The sequence below is a fragment of the Tarenaya hassleriana genome, unplaced genomic scaffold (genome assembly GCF_000463585.1).
Source record: "Tarenaya hassleriana unplaced genomic scaffold, ASM46358v1 Cleome2, whole genome shotgun sequence".
Taxonomy (NCBI): domain Eukaryota; kingdom Viridiplantae; phylum Streptophyta; class Magnoliopsida; order Brassicales; family Cleomaceae; genus Tarenaya; species Tarenaya hassleriana.
In genome coordinates, this window is record NW_010965372.1 from 2302477 (window position 1) to 2313359 (window position 10883).

The 10883-nt window shown below is 37.8% G+C and overlaps 3 protein-coding genes across 4 annotated transcripts in view; all 3 read right to left on the reverse strand.

Annotated features, from left to right (window-relative positions):
- Window positions 1-1857, reverse strand: part of LOC104811784 (AP2-like ethylene-responsive transcription factor AIL5) — a 4049-nt gene extending 2192 nt beyond the window's left edge. The window contains exons 1-4 of the mRNA XM_010538602.1: window positions 1421-1857; window positions 604-1051; window positions 342-424; window positions 85-93 (exon numbers count right to left, since the gene is read on the reverse strand). Coding sequence (XP_010536904.1) covers window positions 85-93; window positions 342-424; window positions 604-1051; window positions 1421-1640 — 760 coding nt within the window. The 5' untranslated portion in view covers window positions 1641-1857. The remainder of the gene's footprint in view (window positions 1-84; window positions 94-341; window positions 425-603; window positions 1052-1420) is intronic.
- Window positions 1858-6195: 4338 nt separating this feature from the next.
- Window positions 6196-7485, reverse strand: LOC104811785. The gene is made up of 2 exons (XM_010538603.1): window positions 7065-7485; window positions 6196-6554 (listed from the first exon to the last, which is right to left on the reverse strand). The coding sequence occupies exons 1-2, from the start codon at window positions 7444-7446 to the stop codon at window positions 6313-6315; spliced, it is 624 nt and encodes a 207-aa protein (XP_010536905.1). The 5' UTR covers window positions 7447-7485; the 3' UTR covers window positions 6196-6312.
- A 1154-nt stretch (window positions 7486-8639) lies between these two features.
- LOC104811786 (afadin- and alpha-actinin-binding protein A-like) overlaps window positions 8640-10883 on the reverse strand; it is a 3991-nt gene continuing 1747 nt past the window's right edge. Inside the window, exons 7-17 of one of the 2 annotated variants that reach the window (XM_010538605.2) lie at window positions 10839-10883; window positions 10672-10734; window positions 10497-10571; window positions 10356-10421; window positions 10197-10274; window positions 9993-10103; window positions 9831-9908; window positions 9622-9741; window positions 9421-9464; window positions 9314-9341; window positions 8640-9096 (exon numbers count right to left, since the gene is read on the reverse strand). In XM_010538605.2, the coding sequence (XP_010536907.1) occupies window positions 9088-9096; window positions 9314-9341; window positions 9421-9464; window positions 9622-9741; window positions 9831-9908; window positions 9993-10103; window positions 10197-10274; window positions 10356-10421; window positions 10497-10571; window positions 10672-10734; window positions 10839-10883 (717 nt within the window). In that variant the 3' untranslated portion in view covers window positions 8640-9087. Of the gene's footprint in view, window positions 9097-9313; window positions 9465-9621; window positions 9742-9830; window positions 9909-9992; window positions 10104-10196; window positions 10275-10355; window positions 10422-10496; window positions 10572-10671; window positions 10735-10838 lie in introns of both variants that reach the window. The other variant, XM_010538604.2, reaches the window with a different exon arrangement.

Sequence of the window (10883 nt, forward strand, 5' to 3'; positions counted from 1 at the left end):
GGGGGGGGGGTATAAGGAGGTGCTTGTAATTAAGAAATGATAAAAATTGATGATAAAAGTTATTAAAGATGCACTGAGACTCACCTAAATAAACTGAAGAAATATAATGGAGTTGGATTCACCGAATAACATGCCACAGATAAAAAAACAAAGCTGAGTTAGATTTGACCGAGGAAACATACAAAAAAAAAAAGCGCAACATAGTACAATCCCCATGCACTGCCTAACACGCGCGTGGTGACATTTTTTTACCGTGCATGATGCACCCATGGCGCACGTTAGCGATAAACGACGAGAAATTCCCAAAAAGAAAAAGTTGGAGACGAGAAAAAAAGAAATACCTTGCCTTCCCTTTCGGCTTTGACCTTCTCTTCGACAACTATTATCCCACAGATGAGCTTCGTATCTTCCGGTCCATCTATGCCTTTTGCATGTCACAAAAAAAAACGAAAGATCATACATTATAACAACACATGCATATATAATCTATAAACACATCCACATTATATACACGCCTAGGCCTAATATATGACTTATTGTCGTCATGGTTCGCTGACGGAATGTGTATATAAACATGCAGAAGATTAATAGGAGAAGACGAACCTCGTGACTCCTCTGTAAATGGAAGTACGGTGTCCGAAAGTCTCTACGTTCTTCTTCGGACCCGATGTCTCCGACACAACTGGTTTTTGTTGTTGCTGTAGCTGACGATGAACACTATGGCCCTCCGACGAATGGGTGGTGGGTCCGCCGGAGAAATTCCCGAGGAAGCTAGCAGCTATGTATTCCAGCTCGGAGTCGTAGATCTCCGCCGCGGAAGGCGGCGTAGGCTCACCGGAGAAGACAACTCCACCGACCGGCTGCAATTGCATTTGTGTTGCGAGCGGTGTAGGGACCGCTGTCGTGACTCTACCGCCGCCGAGGAAATCCTCCAGTTTAGGACCACCGGAAAAAACTGATAGAATCGCCGTCGAAGCCTCGCCAGCGCTACCGGTGTCTCCGGGAGGGCCGTGTTGCTCTTGTCCATGAACTCGAGCATTTAACGGTGCACCTAAAGATTTTAGGTAGTGAATATTCTGGCATAGGCGACATTTTTCCAATCTAACACGAATAATACCTTCACCGAGGCATATTTTTCATTTTAGATTTTTTAGGCACAGAGAACAGGGATCTAGCCTTGAAATTAAATTTATCTACCCAAAGTTTATAGGTTGCACCCAAACCTATAAACAAAATACCAAGTTAAAGGTTTACAAAAACTCAGAACACACTAATGATTCTGAAATCATAACATATTATGGTCAATAATATAGGACACATGCTGTTATCTAGCCATAGAGCAGATGCATCCGAGTACCACTTTTTACAGACAAAAAAATAACATAAAGGACCCTAACAAAAGCTTCGAAGAGAAACAGACCAGGGTTCGTGGCAAAAGCATGGAAGAAAGAGAGCTGACGATTATCCGCTGACAAAGAGGAGGAAGAGGAAAAGGGCAAAGCAAGATTAGGGTTTTGCGAAGAGTTTAAGCTGTTGCCGTCCGAGAGAGAGAAAGCGAGCCAGTTCTTGTGAGGGGAAGAGGAATCGTTATTAAGAGGAGCAGAGGAACAAGAGTCGATGTTGTCGTTGTAGTTCATCATCGATCTTTGGGAATAGGTGCTTTTCGTGTGTGTATCTTTTTTTGTTTTTTCTTGTGCTTTGGTCCGATGAATTCAGGGCTTTGGGAATAGTGGATAACTAGGGTTTTCAAAGGGAGAAAATGTCATGGGAAAGAGAGCGGTGACGACACAGTTATAGAGGTTAGGGAAGGAGACGAGTGAGTGCACATGTGATGTGAGAGAGCGTGAGGGAGTCGAGACTTTCATACGGAACCAAGAAAATGCTAGAGGTAATAAAATAAGAGTTTGATAATCTATTTAGACAATAGCGAGATATTTAAGTCAAGTCTCGCATCGGGTTTAGGGAACATATTTGTATACTTCCCATAAAGAATAGTGATAAAGATCGTTTGAAAATTTGCATGGATATATAACTATATGTATATAATAATTGCTTGTAGTTGATGGACTATACACATGTTTTTCATGTTTTTGTTTAGTCCGATACTATAACCAATTAACACTGGATAATATGATATTTTTCCCTGTCCGCATGGATCTATCGATCGATTAAATGAGATAATTAAGAGGAAAATTAATGAAGGGAAAAAGGGGAGAGAGCAAAAGGGCAAGTGGAAGCTTTTGATGGGAGGAACTGGGCGGTGACTGATCTCTTCCATCGTCATCATCTCCCTCCCATTTATTCATTTCGTTTATTCATTATATTCATTGATTCACTCTCTCTCTCTTTTGTCCTTTTCTGTGTTATTTTATTTATGATATTGTTCGTCAATTATAATTTGTCGGAATCTTGTTTTATGTTTGATGACGATAAGGTACATCGAAGGTTCCAAGAATGAGCATATCCGTTTCTTGCAGTACGTATTTCAAACACACAAATATTGCAATTTCAAAAACTTTTTCTTAAGGATGTTCAAACGTGAGACTTTTTTGGCTTTTTAGTTGTGTTCCTCATGTTTGAGCATTTACTGAAAAAAAAAAAACAACGCGACAAATTTCCTAATTCAGAAATCCTTTTTAACACCGAAAGGAAAATAATTTTTAAATTCTGACGTAAATAAAAAACAAAACACTGAAAATATGTTCAAATTTTGCGTCGACGTAAATTGACATTATTGTTATCGAATTGCCTCGTGCAATTGGGTCCAATCTCGCGAGAGCTCTCATTCCCTTAATATATATAATAACAAATAAAAGAGGGTTTCCACAAATACATGTTTGGAATACGTTGGCAAAAAATGCCAGAAAGCCAACTATAAACTTGACATAATTTAATTAGATTTTATGCGAAAATTTTATATGATTAAAAACACAGATACAATATCATGAAATAAAACCACCCATCGATTTTTTTTTTTACGGTAGTAAGGGTTTCACAAATTTTGGAAATTGAGGAAGGAAAAAGGAATGACTGGAATTTGGAAATGGTCTAAAAGAGTGGTGCGTGTCCCCTCTCCTTGGTCTCAATTATTACATACTTTGGTTCTTTATAATCTCTGTTCCTTTTCTTTGACCATTCCATTATCTAAACCACTCATTTCTATTTTTCCATTGTTTTTAAAATTTGAATAAAAAAAGACTTAAATTGAAAAAGAAAATTAGAAGAATAATTTCTGACAGGACTGGCGCCTCTTTGGATATATATATATATATGAAGCAAAAGAATCAACGGCGTTTGTTACAAAAAATAATCCAAAGTAAATTGTTTGGCGTGCAAACAATAAATTACAGTATTCGGCGCCATCTTATTTCCTTTCATTACAACCATTTCTTGTTCTTTTTTTTTTGGTTATGATTCGGTATATATAATTGGTATTTCAATCATACATCAACGTCAAGAAGAGATCTTCCATTGTAGATTCTATCATCTATCTTCCATATATAGATATGTTCAGAAATTTATACATCTGCAAACTACATTTCATACACAACCGGTTTAGTGGCCGACCGAAACGGATTCTTAATTGCATGAACCGTATGTTTTCAGAATATCTCTTACATTTCTTTGTTACTCCAGCTATATTATGTGCTTGTTTTTATATGCCCAAAAACATTTTCACGGTACGTGTGTCGGCGTTTAACGTTTAGCAATCCCCGTTGATGTCAAATCTATATATATATAGATATGAACATATGCATGTATATATATATACGTACATGTCAGGGGTGTGAGATCTGGTAAGACCTAAGCAACGTAGGGCAACAGAAGGCGAGGATATATGTGGTCATGGAGAGCACATGGCTGCATGTAGTTTCCGGCTAACGTGTTATATACCCGCCATGCGCACGTTTCTTCTGCATCTCTCTCTCTGCTCCACAACATCGTGTTTGACAATTATTAGCACATTCAATCCGGTGTCTGTTGTCTCGATTAATAAATAAGTAATACATATTTTTTATATATTTGCAAGTTGTCGACCGAGCGAGAGATTTTCCACCAATTCGCTTCACCCAAATATCGGAAACTTTATAGTACAACTAACAATTTCGTAATGATTTTTTTGGTCGACAATAGAGGCACGGCATTAATTATAAAAGGTTATCGTCGTATGCATGGACTGGCGCATTGCACGTGCAGATTTCAGTGTATTCGACAAATTAATGGGCACATATATACACACACACACAATACACAAGCGCATCTGCTGATATAATAAAAGATATAAAAAGATGGTTTTGAGAGGTCATGGCAGATAGATTGTGTCGAGGGTCACGTCATAAATTCGGTGAATCACGTGTTAAATATTCGGTAGTATTTCCAGTCGACATTTTTTTTTGTTGTTCATGAACATATGTGGCTAAGTATTGTCTTATATGCGACCTCTTACATCGAAAGTGCTTTCTGTTGGACCGAAATGCGGTCAAAATGTATAAATATTGATTAAAAAAAACTTATCATTTTTGTAGGCGAATGATTTCTAACTAACGGAAAAGAGGATCAGGTGATGGATTGAAAGAGGATAACGTGTTTAAAAAATTATAAACTCGTTATTAGCTTTGTTGTCGTTCGTATAATTAAGAGATTTTGACGAGTATTTCCAAAAATAATCCCAAACCGGGTTTCATTATAATATAAATGATATTTTATGAGATAATCAAGAGGGCGCGAGTGAGCAAACCAAAGAGAAGGCCGAAAGACGCTACCGACAATGGCCAAAGGAAAGCGGCTTCAGGACAGGAGAAATAGAGCATAGCCAAAAGACTGTATAAAATCCTTTTGATATATATATATATATATAAAAGGTAAAGATACCATCATCGAAACAATATATTTTTTTTTGGTTAAAAACGAAACAATAATTTAGATATAACTATAATCTTCAAAATACAAATTGTATATATGGACGGTCAAAATTGTATATATATGGGTGGTTTGAAAAGCTACACGAATCATTCCCCACGTTCACTTCTTCTGCCTACTCTTTTGTTATTATTACATTATTGCATCTCGCACGACCTTTTTTATTTTTATATAATAATAAACCATAGTTTGTAATGCATATATACACACGCAAATAACTGCACACTCTTTTTTTACTCGCTTTCAGTTCATTGGACAAAAGGTCAGGCAGTTTGTCTTCTTGTGGGTACATATGGGACCCCCTAAATCACTATCAGCTAGGGTGTCAAAATGAGCTCGGCTCACGAGCTGGCTCGTGGCTCGCCAGAAAATGAACGATTTGAGCCGTAATTTTTTCAACTCGTTAAAAAACGAGCCTAACGAACCATAGTTCATTGAACACGTGTTCAATGAGTCTGGCTCGGCGAACTGGCGAACTGGTCAACGAGCTGATATTTTTTTGAAAAATAAATTAAATTTATATAAAAAACTTTAATATAATTTTATATTAATTTTTTTCATATTATTTATATGATATTATAAATATATTAATTATTATGATGATGATAATTGAAAATATTAAATGATATTGGTGTTTTATTAAATTTTTATGTATTTATTTAATGTTATAATTATATTTAAAAATAAATATAAATAAAAAATATTATATATCTTTGGCTCAACGAGCCAACTCGTTCAGATCGGAAAACTGGCGAGCGATCTGAGCCGAGGTTTTTTTTGGGTCATTAGAAAACGAGCCTAACGAATTGAACCCAAAACGATCCGAACCAAATGAGCCGAGCCCAAAATGATCCGAGTTGGCTCGTTTGACACCCCTACAGTATCAGCCGTCCATTGTTAAGATTTTTCTGCCTACCCGAAATGCTGTCAAAATTTAGAGATTTATGTTTCTAGGTTTACATTTTGAAAATTATGTCATTGAAATTACCTGTTATTATTATTATTATGTATTGTGACATTGTACAAAATCATATCAAGGGCCTACAGCCCATTAATATAATAAGCCGACCCACTTCAATATAATTTCGTCATTTAAGCCCATTACAAGTTACAAGGAGTTATATCATCGTGCGTTTTGAATTGCATGCCCCAAACCAAAAGTGACCCAAATGGGCCTAGGCCTTTTAGCACGTGAATTCGACAAAATTACCGTAAAATTGAAAATTATTTATATTCCTATATAATATAATACAAGCAATGCTGGAGGGTTATTCCAAGGAGTGAAACCTATGATTTTTCTTACAGGAATCTCCGAACGGTAAATTATTTTCCGATGAGGAGTTATAAATTATAGGATAAGAGATCCGACATTAATGGGTACAAACAGAATCATTATTTTCGAGGAACCCTAACAAAGACAGGTCTCATGTTCCTCAGATTCCAAGGGGAACAGCCGTGAAAGCCGTGTCGTGAAGCACTTGTCAAACTCCGATCTTTGGACAAGTTCCTATCGTTGTTTCCCGACGAGGAAGACAGAGACGAACACGAAGAGCTCGTGCTATAGATCACATCGAAATCCACGTACCTCTCCGATCCACTGTACGAATTCCCATCGCCTCCTCGAGCATTGTAGTCTGTTGGCATCCATATTCCAAAAAAAAGCCCATCCATATTTGTTTATAAATAATTTATCGAATATATTGATTCTGTAATGAGATAATATTGGGTGTATCAAGAGTCATGAAGAAGATTTATGTAATATTTAGATTAAATTTTATCTTTAGATATTTTACACTAATGAGATATTTTACAATTCTGTTTTTTTTATACAAAAATTGTAATGTTTTATATTTAATAATGAGAAATCCTACTATATATTTCCCTTTCTCTATTACGATGTTTTACATAGAGCAGTATATTAAAAAGAAAAAAAAAATGAATGTAGTATACTTAAACGAAGACTGTCCGCAATATATGAATCAGGATAACTACCCATATAAAACACCGATCAATATGATTTTCCGATCATAGATTCCAAAAAATAAGAGGACACGCATGCATGGGACATCTTAGAATTCGATTTTTTATTCTTCTTAGCATAACATCATATAACCATCGTTTTATTATATATTATTAATTCGTACCACGTCTGCTGAGAACGCCGTGGTCTCTCCACCTGGAGAAATATCTGCTGCGACGAAGGTGTTTCCAAAGCTTGAGCCTCACCGGAAAAAAGGAGGGTTTGGACTCTCCGACCGAGATGGAGGGTTTGGGGAGGCCGAGACTTAGCATCGCCGGCGGAGGACTTATCGGAGGGACGATTTCTTCCGGCGGAGGATCAATCGGCGTTCCCGGCTGCGTCTCCCAATCGAAAGGAACTCCTCCTGGGCTCCGGTAATATAAACACATCCTGGACGAACAACCCGCCGACGAGTTTCTTGAGATCGCTCTCTTGCATAGATCATCCTCCATTAGAAGCAACGAAGCCTTTGGTGTCGGATTTATGCAGTATTCATGATCCATCATTCTTGATTTTTGTTTGTTTGTTTTGATGTCTGAGATTGATTGAAATTATTATTATGGGTATGGGTATGTTTGTGTACTTCTACGTGTGTGTATATATATGTCAAGAAATCGAGATTCTTGGCCGACAAGCAGGGGGCGTGAATTGATTATAACGATCCTATTGTTACGGGAGTTGACAATTTGAAATTTTGGGGTTTAATGTAATATATCGAGACTCAAGAATAATGTTGGTTAATAGGTTTTTGTTATATTTGTATTGTATGGGTGGTTTGACTTTGTATTATACAAACATTTTTTGTTTCTTCACTCTTGGGTGACCCGGTTGCTTTTGCATGGGTAAGGTACACGGTTAAGGATATCAAAGAGTGTGATTTAATTTATCCAAATATACGGTATATATAAGTTCTTATTTGTTTTGGTTAATTCACGATGTCCGTCTATGTAAAATTTTAAGATTAGAATATTTTTACGATACAGTGGGTCGATTGTAAAAAAAAAAATTCAAAGGAATAACCAATTCTTTTTGAATTATACAAAATGTGTGCTGCAAAGGGAAGGAGTTCCAATCACCAAACCGGCATTTATGGCATTTCTTCTGCCACATAAATATTTCAAGTTACTGTATACGTAATATTTATGGTAAAATGTTATACAGTTATGGCTAAATTGAAAGTCTTGACTATTTTAGGTTAACCCTAACATGGGGTGGGTGTGATTGATTACTATCAGAAGATTACTATAAACAAAGAGAAATATGAACAAAATTATTAACTTTGATCCGAAGCTCACGTAAAAAATATAGGTCTAGGTGGTGAGGGACGGTCCATGCATGGCATGTGGGACTTTGGACCAACCCCTTAAGAGACGCCTAACTTTGCGTGCTTTTCAATTTCATTAGCCCCGTGTCTGAATCATGCACTAATCAAGCAATTCTCCCAGAGAAAAACATTTTTCATTTTTTTTAAAAAGGTGAGCATTAATAATCGCGAAATCCTTACAAAGCAACAGCGTTGGTCGTGTCTGATTCAACCGTCACATATATCAAATGGCCCAAAGCATCGCTTGAAACCCAAGGCCTCATGGACTCTGTCCCTGGATCTTAATTGATGAAATATGATAATAGTTAGACCAGCAATTATGCCACGTTCCTTCTCAACTCTTAATGATAAAATAAAATGTAGTTAGACCAGCAATGAACGAGACATAACCCTTAATTATCCGGTCCAAACAGTCGGCAAATTATGCGAATAATACATACACTCGCGCATTACGAGGAATTATCTGACCAAATCATTGAAAAGCGAACCCTTGATTTGGCCGCAAAGGAACACTGCATCGGAGGTCTTTGATGAGAGCCGACGTGACCGAGATCGGACATGCCTTATACTACGTAATGGATATATGAAGGGATGCCCGCTAAATCTTTTTTATACCTTCGAGGATATACTCCATATCTCTTGATACTTAGGATTCTGCTACTAGGGGCGAATATACATTCGAGAAACATATCCAAACTTTGAACCTAAAGGGGGTTTCGGTCCAAACTGGACAAGAGTTTTAGGATTGAACGGCAAACAAGAATCCTGCACCTCTGTGAAATTGTGACATACCTTGACCTGGACAGACAGCTTTTCCACGTCTTCAGACTCCCTGTACGATGACAAGCAAGAAGATCAGCCTCACCAAATGAAAGCCGCTATTCGGGTTTTACCCTTGAGAAAAATTCTGCTTTAAATTTGGGCTCTGTAGGGAAGAGACAGATTACCCAATGTATCTAAGCTCATCTTGAAGGATGAAGTATCTCTAAATTGTCTAAGCATGTGAACAAGGAGATATATATGATGGAGAGGTCGGATATTATATATACCTCAGCTGCCAATGGAACCATGGACTCCCTGTGCAGATTTGGTCATCGTCAGTATCTCATGTAGATAATCTCTCTCTAGGCCAAGATATGTGCAGGACTCATCATACCTTCGCCTCTCCGGTTTCGGGAGATGTTTAGACATTATCGACTCCTGCAATAAGAAAGGGGCATCTCTGTCAGTCTCTAATCATACGAGATGACTTCCTAACAAATGCAGAATTTCTCCTACTAATTCTCGTAATATGTAAATGCACGAGGACATAAAGGCCTCGAAATAAGATTTGTGTCCAGTGAAATGAACAAAGTACCTGCTCTTGGATTATGCTTCTTGCCTCCACGAGTTGAGCTTCAAGTTCAAGCTCTCTCTCTGTTGCTTCGGAAGTAACAGCTGCTCCTGTCTGTGCACCTTGTAGCTGACCCATGCGTTCCTTTGATTTACATACATAAAACATGGTGATAAGTCAAGCCTTTGGTAGAATAAACGTTCTGCATTTTACGATTTTAGAGAACAAACTACCTTTATGGATGCCATCTTAGTGCGTAAACTCTCTTCTATTTGATCTCTAGCCATTCGGAATGGTAGATCGAAGACGTCCTGTGATACGTCTTGTTATGGTCACTAAATAAGCTAAGCAACACTAATAGCAAACAATTCCTTCATCTAAGATTTCATATTTACCGTCTTCCCGCCCAGCGGAGATTGCGAGGGATCAGCCTCGTGCCTCTCACTAACACCCAATGACGGGTTAGATGATCCGTTTGGCGCATTTAAGAATTCACGCATATCCGTCTGATGACAAAACAAACAGAAAAGCTTTGCTGATAATTCAGTTGAAAGAGGAGCGGCTCATCAGCAGTAAAGGACTGCATAGATAGATCGTACCTGCATGGATCGGAGCAATGCTCTTAAATCAGTGTTCTCTGCCATCAGTTCTTGGTTTTTCGCCTCATATGCATCCACCTGCAGAGATCATATTGTTAAAAAAAATGCCACATGAATCTCCACATAAACTACTGATCAAGAGGGATGGATGGCTCATGCAATTTTTTTGTAGAAATCGGTGTCAGCCTTCTTCCCGTGCCAGGTTCCACGCTGCCTCCCTTCTTTCTGTCGAATACATCAGCAAAATCGGTTATGTGGAGAGAGCTAAGGTTCGTCACTAGGCAGCAGAAATCTGATTACCTGAAGCACATTCATAATCTCCATGCCTGATCTTGATTCTTTCTTTTTCTCCATCATTACTTGATTTAGCCTCTCCTGCAAAGAGAAACAGAAAACATAAACAGTTTCAACACTCATGCCACAGAAAAAAAAAACATGATACAGAAAATATGTTACAAGGAAGAAGAAAAACAACCTGCAATTTTATGTACTCCTTTTCCTTTTTCTTCATTTCATGAATCTGTTGTGTCTTCACTTGCTTTTGAAGGACCACCACCACCACAATAGAAGTGAAATCAGTGCATTTTCCTCAAGTAAGCCAAATGGAGAAATATGATCCCCACTCGGATCAAAGCTACAAACCTGGTTACCAATAACCATCCTTTGGAATTCATCCCTCTCCTGCTG

What these genes read in the sequence shown, in the direction of transcription:
- LOC104811785 (XM_010538603.1), bottom strand. Translation starts at nt 7,446, where the DNA reads ATGATGGATCATGAATACTGCATAAATCCGACACCAAAGGCTTCGTTG. An exon ending in CGGCGTTCTCAGCAGACGTG is followed by an intron (nt 6,555 to 7,064) that starts GTACGAATTAAT and finishes GGATGCCAACAG; the next exon opens with ACTACAATGCTCGAGGAGGC.